General features: G+C 39.8%; 1 protein-coding gene across 2 annotated transcripts in view; it reads left to right on the top strand.

Annotated features, from left to right (window-relative positions):
• The window catches only part of LOC136864433 (WAS/WASL-interacting protein family member 2), a 192,478-nt gene that overhangs the window by 54,103 nt on the left and 114,805 nt on the right, over window positions 1-23,570 (top strand). For both annotated transcript variants that reach the window (XM_067141424.2, XM_067141423.2), the window contains exon 3: window positions 3,999-4,193. In XM_067141424.2, coding sequence (XP_066997525.1) covers window positions 4,031-4,193 — 163 coding nt within the window. In that variant the 5' untranslated portion in view covers window positions 3,999-4,030. The remainder of the gene's footprint in view (window positions 1-3,998; window positions 4,194-23,570) is intronic.

The following is a 23,570-nucleotide window of genomic DNA, read 5'->3' as shown; positions in this document are numbered from 1 at the left end:
GTGGTCATAAAAGAAGAAGAAGAAGAAGAAGAACGTTAAAAACACTTAAAACTGGGAATAGTTAAATAATTTGATTCTAAGCCATGCTTTTTGTCTGGATTTTCCAAAAAATGTATAAGGAAAATTCTGAGATAATCCTTATTTCATGTCTGGAACACCTTGCCTTTGGACCTCCACTTAGCTTTTAACTGGCTCTTCTGCACCTTGCATTTCTTGAACGATCATAGATTCTTGGAATGATACATGATCAAGGGCTTGCCTTTTAAAATGCCACTTACATTGGCACACAACATTGGGATTGTTTCCTACTTTTAATACTCCTCCCTAATCTCCCTAATCTCATTTGGAGTAGATATTCCTCTACCTTTTTCTCCTCCTCATGTGAGATTTCCTCTATAACCCCCTGGTGTTTCTCATGATAAGATCCATTAGTTCATTGGTGATTGGCTCCTGGTCATGTTCTTCCACCAAATCTTGAATATCTTTTTTGTGGGCTCGTGACTAGGCATCGCATTCTCTTTGTAATGCTTTTCCAAAAGAGCCTATCTCATCGCAGTTAAAAACTTGCTGCGGTGGGTATCCTTCCAAAACCATGAGTTTCTGGAACTCAGCAGCAAATCCCTCAGCTGCCTTATCTGAATTTCAGCCCCTCCATGTTTCATGACGCTATGGATGCCTTTTCCCCTTTTAAAGCTGTCTTTGAAGCCTTCTTCGTTTTCTGTTGACATACATAGAAGCTTATTTACGAGGCCATCGTAGAAGATGGGAGATTAAGTTCTTGATCACAGTATCACCTGACAGTTGCTTTTCATATATCCACACGAGAAGCAACTTTTCTATATCGTCTAGGACACCTGGCCGTTGCTTTGATACAGTTGTGACTCGTTTTGCTGCATCAGGACCCGTTAGTTCTTCTTTAATGTTCTGCAAACGGTTAATGTAGACTTTGTATAAAGTCTTGCGATAATGGCTACACACATAAGTTGTTCATAATTTTGATGATTTCTTTCAATTCCTCTGTAATTGTCTCCTCCTTGATGCCTTCCTTTTCCAGCATTTACTTCACGGGGCCCATTGCTGTAGTAAAGTTAACTAAATAAGCCACTACACTTGGACACAAGATAAAAAATGTTTATGCACACACGTGATTACAGTACTATAGGCTCCTTGCGCTGATGGGAGATTGCACGGCTGTGCTGTAAGTGGCAAACTTTGTAAGTTAATGTGTTTCACTGTGCACGTATCCGCTGTCGTCTCACCGCGTGCTGCCATGGCCGACTAAATAGTAACAGTGGGATTTCAGAGTGTTTTATGCAACAACAATTGGCCAAATTATTCCAAACTTGCAGAAAATGATCATGAAATAAATTTACAAGAAAAACTGTTCTCAGGAAATAGCAACAGAGAAATAACTTCAAATATGATCAGAAGAAACATTGGTTCACTGGATATCCTACCTACCAGTGGCGATAACGACAGTAGTGTTCATATACACATTCAACAATGCTGTCTTATGGAAAATATCCTTGGTCTATTTGTAATATGATATCGTGTTAGCATAGGTTAATGCTGCTAGGGAGGCGATTAATTTTAAATTTTTAGTAATTTTAAACATAACCATGTTTTCTAAGGAAGTCCTTGGTAACAATCATTATTTCATGAAGGCGAATAATTGTTTCTGTGAAATGTAAGCATATTTCAGTTGTTGTTTATGCAGTTTGCTCAGAACATGTCACCTTGCGTACTGATCGATTGTGTGAATGGTCTCAACCTCGCGTCTCAAAGGTAGGGACCGGGCGAGTTGGCCATGCGGCTAGGGGCGCACAGCTGTGAGCTTGCATCCGGGAGATAGTAGGTTCAAATCCCACTATCGGCAGCCCTGAAGATGGTTTTCCGTGGTTTCCCATTTTCACACCAGGCAAATGCTGGGGCTGTACCTTAATTAAGGCCACGGCCGCTTCCTTCCAACTCCTAGGCCTTTCCTATCCCATCGTCGCCATAAGACCTATCTGTGTTGGTGCGACGTAAAGCCCTTAGCAAAAACAAATTAAGACCACGGCCGCTTCCTTCCCATTCCTAGGCCTTTCCTATCCCATCGTCGCCATAAGACCTACCTGTGTTGGTGCGACGTAAAGCAAATAGCAAATGTAGCGAAAGAGAACTACAACAAGGGGAAAAGAGTGGAGGAACTTTTTCTGATAAAAAGGCTCAGGCTTGATGTTGGACCTATTGAAACCGCATGCACACTATCAAAAATTATGCATGAGAAAAGTTCAGAATCACTTAAAGTTGCCAATAAGTGATTATTTATATTGTTTGTCTATATTTACAACATGATCAAGTCCACCTCTGTAACATAACGGTTGGCGCTACTAGCTGCCTTCCTCGGGGACTCGAGCTTGAATCCTGACACTCCCAGAAACTTAAGAATGACATGAGGGTTGGTATATGGTTAAAACGGTGCATGCAGCTCATTTCCATTAGGGGTTTGCTTGAAAAGAAATGCACCACCTTGGGATGAGGACATGAATTTACGGATGTAAAATACGGTATTTCTGTGAGAGATTGATATTGCATAATGGACGCCTATTTATGTAATTATATTTGTCTATTGCCTTTCCAAATCCATTTCATTAGGTTGTAACGGAATACTATAAAATTTCACACCTTCTTCTGTAGTACAGTACAGTATATTATTATTATTATTATTATTATTATTATTCTACTGGTTATAATTAAGAATATGGCAATACAGTACAATGTGTGTATTATGATGTGTGCGCTCTAAAAAAGATGGCCTACTGCAGCTTGCTTTGCAGATATAACAGTGCTATAATATTTTGTTTCTAATTGTTAACCTATTTGTAAAATGGTTAAAATATATGTTGTAAAGAGTTATTTTGTATTAATTAAAATGTATAAATCCTGAATTACTTCTTGCGATTTACTGCTATGATTCACAGTCTTTTCTAATGCATTTCATGAGGTAGTGAAGAAAACCTTTGTATTACGGTATATATTAGTGCAGCCAACAACAAGCATATAGTTCTGCCCAAAAATTATGACATTAAAAAATAGTCAACAGAAGACAGCATTGTACAATGATTCTTCTTCTACTTCTTCTCCTTGTTAATGTATTTATTGGGTTCCGCTTTTGCGCTATACGCAGCCACTAGTCGTTTTATCGAGTAAAGCCAAAACTATGAAGGATGATAATGTTAATTGTAAATGGGTGGGGGGGAAGATAAGAAATTAGCTGAAAGAACATACGTAGGTATCGTATACATTGTCGAAAATAAAACAAAGCCAAACTTGGGATCAAGAATGTACAGGGACACAAGGTTCTACTCTTCATGTCATTGTGATTCATCACAGCAGTTATCTACAGTATATCACAAACATGACCAGATCAACACGTAGGGAATGTGGTTTTAGATTCTAATAATGATTTTAGACAAGAATATGGAGAGGGATTCAGTGATAAGAGGGCCGCTGTAAAATGACTGAATTTATGTATGTGAACATAACACATATTCCAGCTTCTTAAGGTCAGCTTCTGATGAAGGTGCCCCTAAGTAGTTCTCATAATTTCCACCCGCAGCAGTACATTACTATACGTACGGAGCCTATAGTATATAGTGTGTACAGTACAATACGTATATGCTAATGGATGTTGACTATGCAAGCAAGGAACTGAACTCTTAACATGGGAGATGATTACTAAAAGTTTTCTTTGTCGTGCAAAACACTGTGACAATGTTGCTCACAATTTACTGTATTACATTTCTTATGAGACTGGTTCTATACTGTTTACGCATGAGATGATGACCTAGAAAGTTCATAAACCCTATAATGAATTCTCAAGGAAGATGAAAATAACGTCCCTTCATGTTTTACTATCCATTCGTCTTCATCACTATCCAGCCAAATTTTTACCAAATCTGGCCCCGTGTCTTTAAGCCTTCATTAAATATTAATTTACTTATTTCTTTGTGTAGGTTTAGTTAGTGGGTGAGGTGGGAGTAGTATAATGCCATTCCCACCCCCACCACCCCCACCTGGTCCACCACCACCTCCTACCTCTGGAGGGAGTGTGGACAACAATGCTAGGGGTATGCTGTTGCAGTCCATTCGCAAGGGCACTACCTTGAAGAAGACAGTTACAAGTGATAGAAGTGCACCACTTATTGCTGGTAAGTTTATTTTGGGATTATTTTCTTATTTTAAAATTTAATTTTAAGGTAACTTACTGTTATGGAGAAGCATGAATTTCCATGCACTCACTACATTAACTCTTGTAGTATACAAGAGTTGGAGGGTTTAAGTATCTACCTGTATAGCAGGTACAGTACTTATTTTTTATTCAAATTACCCTTTAATGTAAATGACACTTTACCACAGAATAGATACAGTAATGTCCATAAATACACAAAGTACTGTACTTGGTGTACATTAGAAATACTCTGAGCCATTACGTTATGAACACCCCGACCCCGGAAATGTTTATTGCAACTGGAGCGGTACACGTGACACACTGTGGCAGCATTGTATACATTGGGCAGGACTGATGGCTCACTGTTAGTTGTGTCTCCAGCATCAGCATAGCAAAAGCGAACAGTTTCTCAGAGTTAGAGGTACAGAGATAGATTGCACATCACCTTGATACCAGTATTTGTGTAATGGTGCAGCTTGTTGGCGGCTCTTGTGCCGCTGTCATGAGCATGTCTCAAAAGTGTTGTAGCGACAAGCGAGCAACAAAATGTCATTCACATGTGTGTGTGTGCGCATGTGAAAACAGTGGCTCTTTTGATTCCATAGACCAGCGGATGCTATCACACATCGTTTGGACCGACCCTAACACCACAGTTCAAGTACTCTGGAGTTACCTCAGTGGTGACCAGGTCAATATATCACAACACATGGTTCAGTGAAAACTGCTGTGTAATGGACTGAGGAGTTTAAGACCCTTTCGTGCCCGATGATGACTGCATTACACTTACAGCAGCATATCAGGTGGGCACAGATTAATCTACACTGAACTGCAGATGATTGGGAACAAAAATGTCATCTGATCCGATGAATTCAGATTCCCAGTTCATCATACCAATGGCCGTGCATATTTATGCCCCTTGCAGTTGGAGGCTATGGCACCTGGTTGCACTGTTGGGCGGAAACGGGCCGCTACAGGAGATGTGATGGTCTAGTCAATGTTTTCATGGGATACACAGGAGCCCATTATGGGAATACACCAATCTGTGACAACTGTTCGGTATCTGGACATTATTAGTAACAAAATTCATCCGTTCATAGCAACAGTGTTCCCGGCTATGACAACCACTTCTAGCTGGAACCTGTGCCATGCCACAGTGCTGGGATTGTGAATGAATGATGCTAGGAATATTACAGTGAATTTGTTTTAATGTCATGGCCCCAAATAGCCCGACCATGAACCCAATTGAACATTAGCGGTTCGACTTGGAGAAGCGAGTTCATGCTATATCAACATCAGCTCACAATGTACGCCAGCTGGAAGGTCTGCTGTTGCTCTTTCAGGATAAGATATCTCAGGATAACTTCTGCCACCTCATTGATTCAATGCCTCTGTGGTGGTTGCGATTTTGGGGGCTAAATGTGGTCCTACACAGTATTAGGCAGGTGGTCATAGTGCAGTGGCTCATTGATGTGGTTGTCAGTGATTTCCAAATAATGATCACAGGTATCATCTTTTTTTAATATGTGCATATTTTTGTAACACCAGTCTTTATAATTAGATATTTGCTTAAACATGAAGTTCAATTAAATGAATTATCAGTCAGCAGTTGTTTAAACTAACTGTAACTGCTATAGTCTGGACGTCTTCATACAGTGAGTATTATTGACATGTCTTAAACTGTCTGGTGTTCTGCTCAACTCTCATTATGAATACCATATATACAGTACATGAATAATCTGCATACCTTAATTTTAGGTGAGATTTAAAAAATAAATAAAAAAATTCTATTTGTTGTCTTTACAAAGAATTTGTTACGTAATGATGTGTTCCAAAACTGAATCTATATATTTGAAACACTAGGCTGATTTTTGTTCTATCGATTTGAGAGAACGGCCGAACCAGTGGACATCGTAAAGCATTCTGACGATAAGCTCTTGGCCGGTAGATTTACAGAGAATCTTTAAAAGCACAATTTCTTGCCATATATTTTTTAAATTATTAAAGAAAACGTAGCATTCTGATTGGCTAATGTGCTTGCATACTGGCGAGCCCAAGCCCGCCTGAACTGTGAGAGTGCTGAGCAGCAGGCATGATAGGGGAGGTGGAAGGGGAGTAGGCACGTCTGCAGTCAACATCTTACTGGTCAGCTGGTACTTTGTGTTCTGTTTTGTTGCCCAGCTGTTGAACAGTGCACATTATATTCAACATTTCTCTAAATTTAAGTGAGAATTAGGGGTCTGGCTTAAAATTAAATTTCAAAGCAGCCCGTGATATTTGACTAGCACGGCTCAATGCGGGATAAAGTCCCAATGGCGAATAGTCATTCATTAATGTGTGTGAATCGTCTTCTAAAATATATCATAGGTATAGAGATTCCATTCCTTCTGGTGGGAAAATTATTGGTCTTGGGAGAAATTTCATAAAGGTTTTGTTTGTTTTGCTACATACTTATCGCCAAACAATCATTTACTTGTAAAACCAAACCCCATAGTGTAACAGCCCAGATGGGCCATGGCCTACCAAGCGACTGCTGCTCATCCCGAAGGCCTGCAGAATACGAGATGTTGTGGTCAGCACGGGCATCCTCTCTGCTGTCATTCTTGGTTTTCTAGACCATATTTATTTATAATTGTATTAATAATCTTCTCTTTGAACCCTTTTCAAAATATGCCACTTATATAAAAATATGAGGGCAAAACCACCAAAGAAATAGAATTCACTGATTTGTTTTGCAAGAAATCTGTAATGGCGACTGCCCCCGCTGTAGATGGTGAAGGATGAAATGTTATTGAACTACCAGCTAGAATTTTAGCACACGATGAACCTTAATAGTAATAAAACTTTCACTTCTTTGAAAAATATAATTTTTTTCAAAAGTTACCATTCTTAATTTAATTAATTAATTAATTAATTAATTCATTCATTAATTTGAAAGTCATTGGGCTTATACCTGGTAATTCAAAACCATACACTAGCATCAACAAATTTATACTGAAGATGAAAGCTGGCTACTTCATTTTCCTACATAATTCTTGAATTTCTTGGAATTAAATGGTTTACATCCACTTATTCTCATTCTAAAAATTGGAGCCATAGTTAGGCTCCCACCGAGCTCGATAGCTGCAGTCGCTTAAGTGCGGCCAGTATCCAGTATTCGGGAGATAGTAGGTTCGAACTCCACTGTCGGCAGCCCTGAAAATGGTTTTCCGTGGTTTCCCATTTTCACACCAGGCAAATGCTGGGGCTGTATCTTAATTAAGGCCACGGCCGCTTCCTTCCTGCTACTAGACCTTTTCTATTCCATTGTCGCCATAAGACCTATCTGTGTCGGTGCAACGTAAAACAACTAGCAAAAAAACAAAAAATCTTGTAACTTCTCACAAAAGTCAACCGAATTTTTTAGTGGAGAATTATGACATTTTTAAGGATTTTAAAGAAAATTATGTATAAACTGTGAAAAGCTTTATATGTGGGACTATTTTTATTGTTGAGGATTGGTCTGATAGGAATTTCTGTTTTGTGTATCCTATGTTTGGTAGTGCTCTAGCTGTAGGAATATTTTGCGTTCATGTTTATTTATTTTTGTGATTCCTGTTGATTTATTAAAAAGGATGACTTTTTGAGCAAAGTCTTGAAAATTCGTTGGACTTGGGCTGTGGGATCTTTGTTTAATAATGAAAAATTTATCCATGAAAACGGCTTCAGTCTTATTAATGTATTAATTTTTGTTCATTATTACTTTGTTTGCCCTTGTGACGATGTCATTCTGTTTTATTTTATTTTGTAAATCTTTATTTAGTTTGTGATTGGTTTGTGTGGATTTTTTTTATTTCATTCGCTAAATTGGTGAGTTTCTTCTTAATTTTGTATCTCGTATCATTTTGTTTGGAAAGGTATATGTTGCTGCAGTTATCGAAACTAGTCTGTAATTTCTAGAATTATAAACATTATGCTGTAATTTACAAAAGTTTCATTGCCTTAAATCAACATTGTATTACACTGAGCAAACTTATGAACATACCACTAAAAGTTTTCTTGATGACACTCTACACTTACCTTGCCTTAGTATCGGGTGTTACAACCCGTGGCAACGGTTGCGGAATCCATCCTTCGCGGCATGCTAGCTAGGAGGTCCTGGATCGTTTCCTGGGGGATGAGGACCCACTCTACCTGTAGTATTGCCAGTGTTTCGTTGAGGGTCTCAAAGTTGTGACGCTGGACATTTCAGCCAAGCATATCCCTCAGGTGTTCTATGGGACTGAGGTCTGGACTGGAAGCTGGCCATTCGGGGGTTCACACATGTGGCATGGGGACGTGCATTACCATGCATCTGGATGCAATTTTCACCAACTAAGATAGCATAGAGGATTACATGCTCTTCTAACAACTCTACGATGTAACAGTGTGCATTCAGAGCACATCCATCGATGAAAGGAAGTTCCGTCTGGACCTCGAAGCTGATATCGGCCCATACCATGATGGAGCCACTCAAAATGGTGACCTCTTCGATATGTTGCGAGGTGAATTAGTACCATTGACCACTGCTCCACAGTCCAATTCCAATGTTGACGCGCAAACTGTAATCGATCTGCTCTGTGCTGGTGTTAAGCTGTGGACCAGTTGCAGGTCTTCTTGAAGTGAAATTTGGCTTCTTGGAGTCTTAGTCTGACAGTCCTCACAGTCACAGTGATATTTCTTACTGCCTCAAGTTGATTTCTGGCTTGGATGGTGGTAGTTAGGCATTCACACAAGACTTGGATAACCAGAAACCTTGGACTATCGTCCCAAACAGATGTAAACCTCCGCCGGCCTGATCCACGTTGTTTGTGATAGGTACAGAGTTCACAAAATCGTCATAGAGCATGCTGGACAATTCCATATGATGCACCGATAGCTTTAGCCGCATAACGAATGCTGTGTCCATCATCCACCAGTGCCACTGCTCTTGCAACGGCTTCTGGGCTAAGAGGCATCTTGCTGAGTTTGATAGCTGCAGTCGCTTGAGTGCGGCCAGTATCCAGTATTCGGGAGATAGTGGGTTTGAACCCCACTGTCGGCAGTCCTGAAGATGGTTTTCCGTGGTTTCCCATTTTCACACCATGCAAATGCTGGGACTGTACCTTAATTAAGGCCACGGCTGCTTCCTTCCCACTCCTATCCCTTTCCTATCCCATTGTCGCCATAAGACCTATCTGTGTTGGTGCGACGTGAAGTCAATTGTTAAAAAGAGGCATCTTGTCAAATGTGAAAGACAAGCTGAAAGAAAATGTTAGTTTGTGTCAGATATTATGTCTCACACTGACAATCCATCAATAACTTCCGCCCCAGTATCGTAAAACTTACAAGATTTTATTGCTACCCGATGCAATAAAATTGAGTGCCTAGCACTCAGGGGTGGAAAGTGGCTCCTTAAGTTTATTAATGATTTCTAAACATAATTTTCTTCTCCAAAACTGCTGATTACATATTAGAAATCACCTTAATGTAAGAATTAATGTAATTAATGGAACAATTCCCTCTAATAATTGGTGTTGAACAATTAGAATTTCCTTTTTACAAAGTGGTCCATTTTTTTGTCTGCCAATGTATAAATATTTGAATATTTTCTCATTCCCTTCCAGGAAGTGAATTTATATACATTTATAAATTGATGTGCACTGGGCAAGTATGCAATTTATTCTGCAAGCCTCTTGTATGATTTTAGTCTGCCTAGCCATTGGGCTGAGAACTCAGCATCAACACCTATTTGCTTAACTGGCTTCAGAGGTCTGAGAGAAATGTTAGAAATTATCAAGAATTCCTGGAACTTGAGCTGAATTGTCACATTTTTTGAGTCATTTTGTATTTCTGCTGACATTTTGTTGCGTTTCTCATTGATTTTACCATGCAAGAGTTGAGAAAGTTCTTAGTATTTTTGACAAGTGAAGTACTTTTGTATGTTGAGGTGGGTTTTTTTTTTTCCCCTTGAGGCATAGATATCAGTTTCATTCCCAGTATTATTCCTCTGTGTATTATTGTATTTTATTTCTGCTTTAGTGCTTTTCGCTGTTAACTACAGGTAGCTGGATTTGTTTGTAGTGATGCATGGCATAGATCATCCCAATCGTACTGCACCTTGTATCTTCTACCTGAAGAATTTTCATGTAATGAAAGTATGAATTATAGTTTTTAGGTGCTTGTTTGAGTTCTTGACTTTCATTCCACATGTATCAGTTTTGATACATTCTTTGACTGAGACCTAGGATTTCTTTTCATTATCCAAGATTAAAGTATGGTTGCTTTTCATCAGTCACCTGTCTTATTTCGTGGCCCATGACCTCAAGTCCTCGTACATAGTATGAGTTTTCGTATGTGTCTGAGAAGTTTATTCACCTTTTGTAACATCTGCTTCTAGTTCTCCTGTTAATTGATGTTTGATTTTGTTATTTCAGAGGTTGAACTCCATTTGGAACCTTATCACTGGGTTTTAGGGGCATATACATACCCAGTAATTCTGTTTCATCTTCAGTTTACAGTGCTGTGCTTTGAAGAAGTTTGCTGTAATCACTCTTGAGGTGGCAGCAGTTGTAAGGTGTGTCACATGGCTTATTAATTGCATGAGTAGTGATTTTTTCATTGTGTTCCTGTGGTGTATTTAAGCACTTAGGCAAAACAGAATTTCATTGCACATCATTCTGTGAAGATATAATTTTGCTTAAGATTCATGTGGCTGTCAGTAAATGTCTGTTGAAATGTTCACCCAAAACAGCTGATGACCTGTTACTTTTATTTGTCTGTTGTCTTTGTTACTATGAACAAATTGTGAGGTTATTCTTCAGATGCAGCAATATTCAGTTTATATCAACCAGCAAGAAAAGTTTCTTGGAGGTAAGTGAAATACTTGGATCAAAAGTCTTCCTTGTACAAAGTTTGTATCAGGTGGCAGAATATGCTCCCAGGAAGCAAGATAGGAGATACTATTCCTTGTCTTATGAGAGAGATTTCGATCTGCAGCGAAGAAAGCCTGTTTTGGAATTGAATTATTTCTGTTGAACGTTCATGAAAATAGTTTTACTTCTTGATGATGCTGATAGACTTGAAAAGTTTTCCATTGCACAGAAAATCAGTATTAATTTTATGTTAAAAATTGATCTTCCTGCACATCCATTGATATACATGTCTAGACAGGAAACAACAGAGGATAGGATAATTTTCAGTTTCCAGACATGCTGTATGCAGTGTTCATATTCCTTTCCAGTATATGAATCTTTTCATTGTATTGAATTATTTATGCATTCTTATACTGATACTGTATAATTAAGCTAAGTTGATAGGTTCTGTTATGGTTGTCAGTTTCTTTGGAAGTCCTTGATTAAAGGAGATTTTGCATGCCTTTGGCATGTGCTTTCTGATTTTTTTGTCCTCTTGTTGCCTTTAATATCTGGTAATAACTTTGGTTGTTCAGCTGCTATATCTCTCAATTCAGTACTTGTGTATAGTCATAACACTCTGACATGGTGCAGCATTATTCTGTAATGCTAGTTCACAGAATAATAATCACTGATTGAAGTATAACAAGTTACTACGACCATGTTTATTGCACTAACGAGGGAACTTCGGCAATGGTTAAGTCTCCAATCGCGATTAAACTTGGAAAACAGATTGAGGTACACGTAAAAAAGATGTCAGCATCAATTTTGTGTGCCGACATTCATTAGGGTGTTAACTGAGGGACCTAAAAGTTGCGACATTTCAAGTTCTGCACGAACAGAGATGAATACCTGGTGGTCAATGCTAGGCCTGCCTCGTGCCACACCTACCCTCACCCCTCCTTCTGGTTCCTGCCGCACGTTTCCCTTCTCCCTGCGCCAGCCCGCCTGCTTAGTTGTTGAAAGGGACCGGTGCTACACTTTGCGTACTCTGTCTTCCTCATAGATCTCCTTTGTAATTCCCACATTTTATTTGTCAGTTTACTTTTTCTGAAATGTTTATGAAAACGATTGCGACATTTGCGAATATTTTCCACTCTACATTTAACTCAGAAAATTTTACACTATTGGCTTTTTATATAGCCCACTTGATGTAAATTTACATTCTTCACTCCTTCCCCGGGCACTAAGGAACATGGGATACATCGGTATCACCTTCAACGGCCCAGCGCGTACTCAAGATTCCGACCCGGCACTTTCGTGTCTGTTCGCATTTCTCCCGTCTCGTTCGCGTGGCTAACCAGGTATCAGTTAGTAATTGACTGTTCACTGGTGAAATTACGTCGAATACTCGCAACCGTTCTCGTGTAACATATACTATTCTCGAGATAGAATCTCTCAGTCCTACCCGTAGGTTTCAATTTAATGAGTTCCGTAAATGTTCGAACTCCTAATAGTAGACTGTTCAAGGCCGTAACACGTACTAATTCACATCCTGGATCACTGTGCTACCTAACATAATATCACCTCAAACAATATTTCACGAGTGATTACGCACACTGGCGTAGTAACAGCTCGAACAATTCTTCACGAGTAAGTCTTCCGTCGCCACGACCATGTATTTATATGAATCTCACCCCTTCTCAGAGTTCATGAGAGGTCACCTTAGAGTGAGCAGTTCCAATATCCTCATTCGACTATTTGCGGGCCAGCCAGTGGCTTAAAGTTGGGATCCGCTGATGTAATAATATTATTATAGCCTCTATGCCAAATCTCAACTAATTTTGTTTGCTGGTAATTAATATAATCGTGAATATAGCTCCCGTATCCTGGGCGGGAAAATTTGCGCCGTTTGTAGCATCTCTTGCCTCCAGCCAATCAGCAAATAGCGTGCATGAATTCTCAGAATTATGCCAGTCAATCTCCCTCAATTAATAACTTTTAATAATTTTTAATATATGGTTAGGCTTCTAAATTTCACCTTATCTCGAATTTATAATCCATTTCCTTCTATAAATTTAATCCGTGGAGATACCTTTGATAGTGCTTCTTACAATACAAAGTTGGCGTGACTGCTTCTCCCCGGCAAATTTTACTATTGGTGCAAGCTACGCGGGACTGAGAAGTTTCATACTTTTTTCCCTTTAATCGTAGGCAATCTGGTTCTAGATGCTCAATTTTTTTTAAAATTTGCTTTTCGTCACACCAACACAGTGCACTCTGTGGCTCAGACGGCAGCGCGTCGGCCTCTCACCGCTGGATTCCGTGGTTAGAATCCCGGTCACTCCTTGTGAGATAGGTGCTGGACAAAACGGAGGCGGGACAGGTCTTTCTCCGGGTACTCCAGTTTTCCCTGTCATCTTTCATTCCAGCAACACTCTCCACAATCATTTCATTTCATCTGTCAGTCATTAACCATTGCCCCAGAGGAGTGCAACAGGCTTTGGCAGCTGGCACAGTTCCTATGTGGGCTTCATTCATTCCATCCCTGACCTGGTCATTGACTGGAAAACAGGTTGTAGGTTTTCAGTAATAATAAAAATAAAATAATAATAATTACTTACGTCCCACTACTTTTTATTTTTTGGAGACTCCGAGGTGCCAGAATTTTGTCCGGAGACTCCGAATTTCCGGAATTTTATCCCACATGTATTCTTTAACGTGCCAGTAAGTCTACTGGTAGGAAGCTGACGTATTTGAGCAGCTTCAAATAGCACCAGACTGAGCCAGGGTTAAGCCTGCCAAGTAAGGACCAGGAAGCCAGTGCTTTAACCATCTGAGCCACTCAACCCTTAAACTTCTATTTTTATGCAGTTAATAAGCACAGCAAATGCAGCAGTGAGTTATAATGCTTTATTTTACCATCATACATGTTCTTTTCATTTGGAAGGACAAGCTGTAGGTATGTTTAATTTATGTTGTTTAATAACATGTACATTATCCTTTTGAAACAAAACGTTAGATGTGATTTAGTAATTCACTTTCAATACTACTCATTTTGATATCCTATCCCAAGTATTATTTCCTTGACGCAAGGAACATGGTTTACGTATACGTGAGCATGATTTTGCCTTGTTCATTCTCCCTTTATGCAATGCAAAATGGGAATAGTAGCATACTTCATGTCCTGGAGTGCCGTTCCCAACCCTATGCTCGAATAATTATAATACCATACAATCTTACAGACCCTGCACTGACACATATGATCAGGCCATTTCCACACTCACTAGAACATGGGGCTGATAACCACAGATATCCCAATCCCCTAAAGGACCTAACAGCAACAGAACCCACATTAACACTGGCTATTCAATATATCTCCATTAATAATACCAATATAGTTGATCCGTTATTGGACTTGATAAATTTTCCAGCTCATTCCTGATTGCCAGCGTTTCGCCCCCGTGTGCTAAGGTGGGGTCATCATTTGGTAAATAGCACAATAGAAACATCTTTATCATATCTCCATTAACCGAGATCGATGGCCAAGGGCGTCTGAAGATCTTGAAACTGAAACAAAATGCTAACAATTTATCCTGGATAGGCTGTCCTTAAATAAACAAAACTGGTTTGCGAAGAATGTTACATAACATATGAACCAGTAGCACCAGCCTTCAGCTGTTATCTTGGACATGCTGCCCAAACACATGAACAAAACCAGTTTGGCAAGAATGGAGCGTAACTTGTCGTGACCCATTAGCACCAGTCTTCAGCTGTTATCGTTGGCAGGCTGCCCATATACATAAACAAAGCAAAGCTATCCATTCACATCAAAGAGGCATATTAAATACTCTAAAAACATCATATCCCTTCGCTCACGAAAGTAACTTCAGGTGATTACTAAAGAATTGATATATATTGGTTCGACACATCGTTCTCAATTGTTACAAGAAATATCTGCACACATACCCCTAACACCCTGTGTGTATATATACCGTTGTGTGTATATGTATATTTTGTAGTATAAATTTGGGGTTTCTGCTGCATGAAATCCAGTCTCTTGTCCCATTTTCATCCTGACATTGTCTTCCCTAGGTTGTGAATGTCGATCGTGATACTACTCCTGTGTTTTCTGAAGTTTGTGAAAATCTTTATATTCTCCTGTGATTAATTTTGGTTTTAACCCATTGAGGTCTTGCTCACTTTCATACATTTTAATACTCCGGACTGGTCTTTTTAACTAATTTCGAATTTTAAAATTAAATACAAATTTTGAAGTTACATAATGTTTTATTTTACTATACTTGAGTTCATACTTTCTACTTCATATCTGTAAAAACTCTAATACAATTGAGTAGCCTGTTTGCTAAGTGGGCCAAATACCAAGAATTTATAAAAGGAGCTGTTGGCACTACTAGGCAGAGTTTCTTATTGGCTGTCAAGGGGTTTAATTGTCAGGCAGCAAATTTGGCTTAAAACTCTTTAAAGTGCGTTTTAAAAAACGCATGCGTCCGCAAAGTGGGGCAAGTGACTGCTGGCTCAGGGTGCAAAACGGGTTATGATCGCATGGAAATATGACCACAAGAAATGGGTGCCGGTACAAAACTGGGTATGATTCCATCATTTAGTTGAGGTCCTCTTTTCAGGAAATAAAATGTGAATGTGAATGCTGTGATTGTGTAAGTTTAAGTTGGTGGAACCGGAGATCTGTATTTGTTCTCCTGCCATGCCAGTGCAGTAAAACATGAAGAAAATGGAGATCTATGCTCAGCCACAACTGCCAAAATAATTTGGTGCTTCCAAAGGTTTCCATTGAAGCCGCGTACTATTACTTGTACAACATAACCATTTTCCAGGGCTCATCTACAAGCACTCAGACTCCAGAAAACATCACGTCCTACGTTTGGTTAGAGAATGAGTTCGCTAAAAGCTCACGACAAAGTTGCGTCTGTTGTACATCAACAACTAGTGCATGTGGATTTCGAAGGTATTACCAAAATACGATAGTTTTTGAATGGATATGATGGTCAGAAAAATGACTGTTTGGAATGCTGATGAATTGGTTCTTATGCGAGGCTCCAATACACATCCTTAGGATAGAAATGTGGTTTCCGATCATAGGCCATTCATTCATCCCCCACGATAGAACCTTCGGAAACTTGGAGAGGAAGTTGAAGAACATGAGCATGGCTGAAAACCCAAAGGTCTACATCAGGGCCTCTCGGGGTGCATGCGCCTGGTGCATGCACTTAGCACGGTGCTAAAGACGACTTCGCTTGGTTGACCCGAGTGCAGACCCCACTCCTCGATTTGAAGCAATAGCGCTGTCTCTCTCTTTCCCCACGCCTGTCTCGCTCGCTCCCCGTCTCCCTCTTCCTCACTTGCTCTGTAGCGCTCCAAATCCGAGCTGAGTTGAGCCGAGCTTAGCCGAGTAGCTCAGAGACGAAGCATTGGTCCAAGCCGAGCGGGACCGGTGCACTGTGCGCAGGAACTCTGTGCCGCTGATTGCACGCGTGAGATTTTGAGCGTATGAGAGGCTTTGGTCTACATCAACATGATGGAAAAATTCTGAAGATACAGTAGTTTAGTTGGAGGCAAAAATTGTGAAGTAAGAAATTGAAAGCAACTTGCCAATGTCGTCACCAAGAGTCCCGGAAGCTGTATTTCCAATTTCAAAGGGCTAAGAAATTCATCATCGCCAAAACAGCAACTAAGAAGGGGAGAGCATTCTACAATTTTGAATGTGGAGAGCCCAAAACTCCTATCGAAAGAGGTAAACTTTTCCAAAAAGGTGTCATTCCTGATCTGAATCCGAAGGGGGTTAAACTGAAGCTATCGAAAATAAAGGTCATCAAGAAGCTCCAAGAATATCACTTTGGGGAATCATAGCTGCAACTGGAGGAATTGGATTTCTTCAATGAAGTGTTTCTGCAGCAAGAAAGCTTGCAGAGATGCAGCACCAAATGAGGAAAATGACGCTAAAGGTCTTGATTTTGAACTTACGGATGATGATACAGACAATGTTGCTTGATGTGACTTTGTTTTCTAAACACTTTCATGATTTTTCAAAGATAGATTCTCAGACCACCTAGGCATTTACAAAACTGGCTAATTGCAAATTTCAAATAAAAATACTCAGATAATTTTGACTACAGATTTCACAGCTTCTACAAATTAACTTGCTTATTTGTTAGCTATTGTGTAAAAAAATTACGATTTTGGATTAGCTCTGATAGTAGAAATCAGTTTTTCCTCATTTACCAACATTGTCAAAATGGACTTGGTCCACTTTGCACTTGACAGATCCTTACCATGGAAATATTGGATTGAAATTTGTAGGTTTTTCATATTTTTAAAAAGTTCAACATATAACTAATAAAATACGGCTGGCATTGAGTTTTTTTTAGGCCATTCAGAATTGTTTGTACGAGAGATACACCTTCATAATATTTAGTACATAACTATTTTGTGTGATCTGTTAGGTCTGTTCAATTGGTATAAATCACTGTTGTTCAGTCTATGTTTGCGTGAGGCTCCTATTATGTGTACAGTGCTGTCAAGTCAGCACAGCTCTGACATGATTTGAAAGGAAGAATATAATGTGTAAAGCTGTAGTTTGCTACCCTCTGTATACTTTTCGAGAACTGTATGAACCAAATTTTATACTGCTGTGCTGATCAATGCACAAAGTACGTTTGTTTCTTAGTAACAATGATGAAAACCAGAGAACGTCCACTGTGCGGGCTTCGTGCTTCACAGCAAATGACACAGCCCGTATGGCATATAACCTGCGACCTCAGTGTGTTAATGTTTCTACCGTGGTTGGTAAAAGAGATCTTGTTGCTTGTCCCATCAAACATAGTTACTGGTGAACCAAGGATGTTGTTTCGGGGTGTGTTACAGATATTTTGTAGGGGTAACTGTAGATCTTTTATATGTGCTATGTATTTCTGGATCAAATATTTTGCTGTGTGAACATATCTTGCAGCCAGTTTGTTGGATTTAGGTTATTTCAGACTTGAAATTTGGTGATGAAAATTTCCAGATTTTGCAGAATGATGTGAATTTCTTAGAGTTGTATTATGGTTCATTGTCTTTCATGAGCATTTCAGGAATTCCATGAACTGTGAACCATTTACTTAGGAGGTTTACGACTTCTGTAGAGGTTGAGCTTTTTTCTGTGTCCATGTCCAAGAAATCCTTAGTAACTGTCAGCAGCGATGATATAGTCTCCACTAACGCTAAACAGATCTGGTGCAGCTAACTGCCAGGGTAGCTTTGGTGATTTCTTTCCCATGAGTGGTTTGCTACACTAACTACTTTGCATTATTTGACATACTGAGCAGCTGTTTACACAGGCGTACTTCTTTTGTCAAAGACTTTTAGTGAATAATAGCTGTCTTGCTCTGTTCAGTAACTTCTCTATTCCACTATGACCTATGTGAATTTGTTTCACTCAGGTAATCTTCTTTCTTTCCTCTCCTACATGCCCTAACCTCTCTCATCTTTATATCTGAGCCAGTGTTAGGAGTCCAGGGAAATACAGATGGCACTGCTTGTAATTTCAGTTGTGACTTTTCACATACAAAATCAAATCCTCAGTTAGCCGAGGAAGAGCTCTGCTAGCAGAGGGACCAATGAACTAGAGGAGAGATCGCATTTTCTCTTCTACTTCTACCCGCTATGCTTAAATTAGTCAAAAATGTTCTCTTTTTACATTTGGCCAATTTAGCGTTTCCTTCCTGCTTGATAAAACCTACTAAAATCCTTTCTGAAGAAAATGTTACCGTGGTTTGGTGGATCAGCAGAGGTGAAAGAAGGTGCGGGGGTGAACAGGTCTCAAAATACGAAATTAAAGTTAAGATAAAATTTAACGAGGTTATATTTTCTTTTTAAGATCAAGAAAAAACAAATATAACAGGTACTTAGTAGCCTAGTAACAATTCGAAAATGTACAATTACAGTGTTACAGGATTTGGGCTCCGAGAGCCAGACACCTAATTCTTGAGCAATGAGCCCAACTTTACTATATACAAGATTCAACAAAGGGGCAGAAGACCCCAATCATGCCCAGGAGCACTTGCTCCCAATTACACAGTAAAGCCTCCTCGAGGCGCGCAGAAAACAAAATTTAAGAAAGAGCGACTCGCTCTTAAGTTCAAGCCTATCAAAGGCCACACCAATCTCCACATTCAAGTTGACCTCCAAACACAAATAACACAGGGGTAACAATACCCAACCTCCTGAGGCCTATTCAGTAAAGAAACAGGTCAATTACATGGCCTCTAAAATACCAACTTGAGAGGAGGCGTTCTTGCACTCCTAATACACTTTATATAAAACCTACTTGGCACTAGTCCCATACTAAAGAGGTGACTTATAGGAGGAGACAATTTACATTCCGTTAAGGAAGAAACGGTTGTGAAAATAAGTTCACCTCAATGCAATATGAGTGGGAGCTCGAGAGGGTTAAGCACTCTCTATCCCAATATGTAGTATAAAAAGATAGAATTGATACCAAGTGTCTTTACATTTTAGAGGAAAGTTACATGGTAAAAAGGCTTCGGACCTGCCCCGAGAGTTAAACTGCTGAGCTAGCAAGAAAAGAAGTTATTAAACGGCCATTACCTGGTGGTTGAACTGCTGCCCGAAGAAAGAGGCGCTTCCCGCCCCCTGCTACGTACTTTACACACTGATAGATGTTACTGAAGTGGCGCGGAGACCCGAAAATCAGCAGTTTATGTACCCTCGTGGAATGTTTGAGGCGTTTCAGGAATGACAACACCCGCCCACAATCATTTTATTGGCCACAATCATTTTATTGGCTAACAACGAAAAGCCCTACACTAGATGAAGAAGAAACACATTATTGGTGGAAAATTAATGACAGAAATTCCTTATTGGTCGGATTCAAAACTGGCGGAAAGAAAGGGTTAATATTGCCAACTTCAACAATAACTGAAAGAAATTTAACAAAGAACAAACTTATGAATTAAAAATTTCTCCAAAAACACAGTTCTTTCACTTCGCACTAGGGTGCATAATTGTAGTCCTTCAGTAGTGCCATCTGGAAGAGAATGTCCACACTTCTTACTACAGGCAAAACAAAAGTACATCGAAAACGACCCAGTTCAGAAACTTCAAAATTTACAAGTAGTGACATCTTCTGAAAAACTTGAGAATTAACACAGTAGATAAAGTTCAGACTTCCTCCAGTAGAGGAGTTTCAACTGGCGCAAAGTTTGAATTAGCGGCGTGGAGGTGTACCACCGGTACAGAAAATACTGTTCATTCCTGTCTGTTATCATTGCACACTGTCAGCTTTCCACCTAAAGAACCTGGGATAGTCTGATTCATAGTTTGTCTATTTGTATTGTACACTTGGAACTGCCCAGCATTTGCTTGGTGTGAAAACTGGAAATTACCGACAACCATCTTCAGGGTTCAAGCCCACTATCTCCTGAATGCATGCCGACAGCAATGCAACCACAACCGCACAGCCAACTCGCATGGTTAAATATTATTATTACATACATACATACATACATACATACATACATTATCATTATAGACTGTTATGCCTTTCAGCGTTCAGTCTGCAAGCCTCTGAGAATTTACTAAACGTCGCCACAATCTTCGAATTGCAACTAGTGTTGTGGCCTCATTTAGTTCTATACCTCTTATCTTTAAATCGTTAGAAACAGAGTCTAACCATCGTCGTCTTGGTCTCCCTCTGCTTCTCTTACCCTCAATAACAGAGTCCATTATTCTCCTAGGTAACCTATCCTCCTCCATTCGCCTCACATGACCCCACCACCGAAGCCGGTTTATGCGTACAGCTTCATCCATCGAGTTCATTCCTAAATTAGACTTTATCTCCTCATTCCGAGTACCCTCCTGCCATTGTTCCCACCTGCTTGTACCAGCAATCATTCTTGCTACTTTCATGTCTGTTACTTCTAACTTATGAATAAGATATCCTGAGTCCACCCAGCTTTCGCTCCCGTAAAGCAAAGTTGGTCTGAAAACAGACCGATGTAAAGATAGTTTCGTCTGGGAGCTGACTTCCTTCTTACAGAATACTGCTGATCGCAACTGCGAGCTCACTGCATTAGCTTTACTACACCTTGATTCAATCTCACTTACTATATTACCATCCTGGGAGAACACACAACGTAAATACTTGAAATTATCGACCTGTTCTAGCTTTGTATCACCAATCTGACATTCAATTCTGTTGAATTTCTTACCTACTGACATCAATTTAGTCTTCGAGAGGCTAATTTTCATACCATACTCATTGCACCTATTTTCAAGTTCCAAGATATTAAACTGCAGGCTTTCGGCACAGTCTGCCATTAAGACCAAGTCGTCAGCATAGGCCAAACTGCTTACTACATTTCCACCTAACTGAATCCCTCCCTGCCATTTTATACCTTTCAGCAGATGATCCATGTAAACTACGGACAGCAAAGGTGAAAGATTACAGCCTTGTCTAACTCCAGTAAGTACCCTGAACCAAGAACTCATTCTACCATCAATTCTCACTGAAGCCCAATTGTCAACATAAATGCCTTTGATTGATTTTAATAATCTACCTTTAATTCCATAGTCCCCCAGTATGGCGAACATCTTTTCCCTCGGTACCCTGTCATATGCTTCCTCTAGATCTACGAAACATAAACACAACTGCCTATTCCTCTCGTAGCATTTTTCAATTACCTGCCGCATACTGAAAATCTGATCCTGACAGCCTCTCTGTGGTCTGAAACCACACTGGTTTTCATCCAACTTCCTCTCAACGACTTATCGCACCCTCCCCTCCAAGATGCCAGTGAATACTTTGCCTGGTATACTAATCGATGAGATACCTCGATAGTTGTTGCAATCCTTCCTGTTCCCTTGCTTATAGATAGGTGCAATTACTGCTTTTGTCCAATCTGAAGGTACCTTACCAACACTCCACGCTAATTTTACTACTCTATGAAGCCATTTCATTCCTGTCTTCCCACTATATTTCACCATTTCAGGTCTAATTTCATCTATTCCTGCTGCCTTATGACAATGGAGTTTATTTACTATCCTTTCCACTTCCTTAAGCATAATTTCACCAACATCATTTTCCTCCTCCCCATGAGCTTGGCTGTTTGCAACACCACCATGATGATTTCCTTTTACATTGAGAAGATGTTCAAAATATTCCCTCCACCTCTCCAGTGATTCCCTGGGATCTATTATGAGTTCACCTGAATTACTTAAAACACTGTTCATTTCCTTTTTCCCTCCCTTCCTAAGATTTTTTATTACTGTCCAGAAAGATTTCCCTGCTGCTTGACCTAGCCTTTCCAGGTTATTACCAAAATCTTCCCATGACTTCTTTTTGGATTCAACAACTATTTGTTTCGTTCTGTTTCTTTCATCCACGTACAAATCCCTGTCTGCCTCGGCCCTTGTTTGGAGCCATTTCTGATAAGCCTTCTTTTTACATTTGCAGGCTGCTCTCACTTCATCATTCCACCAAGATGTTCGCCTTTTCCCATCTTTACACACAGTTGTTCCTAGGCATTCCCTTGCTGTTTCTACTACAGCATCCCTGTATGCCACCCATTCACTTTCTATATCCTGAACCTGCTTACTGTCTACTGTTCGAAACTTCTCACTAATCATATCCATGTACTTCTGTCTAATTTCCTCGTCCTGGAGATTTTCTACCCTTATTCGTTTGCAGGCAGATTTCACTTTCTCTACCCTAGGCCTCGAGATACTTAGTTCACTGCAGATCAGATAGTGGTTTGTATCATTGAAAAATCCGCGAAAAACTCGTACATTCCTAACAGATTTCCTGAATTCAAAGTCTGTTAAGATATAGTCTATTATGGATCTGGTACCCCTAGCCTCCCACGTGTAGCGGTGAATAGCCTTATGCTTGAAGAATATATTCGTAACAGCTAAACCCATACTAGCACAGAAGTCCAGCAAACGCTTCCCATTCCCATTTGCTTCCATATCTTCCCCACATTTACCAATCACCGTTTCGTATCCTTCAGTTCTATTCCCAACTCTCGCATTGAAATCGCCCATTAGCACTATTCTATCCTTGCTGTTGACCCTGACCACGATGTCGCTCAATGCTTCATAAAACTTGTCAACTTCATCCTCATCTGCACCCTCACATGGTGAATACACGGACACAATTCTTGTCCTAATTCCTCCCACTGATAAATCTACCCACATCATTCGCTCATTTACGTGCCTAACAGAAACTATGTTGCGTGCAATGGTATTCCTGATAAAGAGCCCTTCTGACACCCGTCAAGTACACTTTATAATCTCCTATCTCTTCCTCATTATCTCCCCTTACCCGAATATCACTTACTCCTAGCACATCCAGATGCATCCTCTTTGCTGACTCAGCCAGTTCTACCTTCTTTCTTCCATAAGCCCCATTAATATTGATAGCTCCCCATTGAATTCCATTTCGTTCGCCAAGTTGTATCCAAGGAGTCCCT

Source organism: Anabrus simplex, chromosome 2 (assembly GCF_040414725.1).
Source record: "Anabrus simplex isolate iqAnaSimp1 chromosome 2, ASM4041472v1, whole genome shotgun sequence".
NCBI lineage: Eukaryota > Metazoa > Arthropoda > Insecta > Orthoptera > Tettigoniidae > Anabrus > Anabrus simplex.
This window is presented reverse-complemented; position numbering and strand designations above follow the sequence as displayed.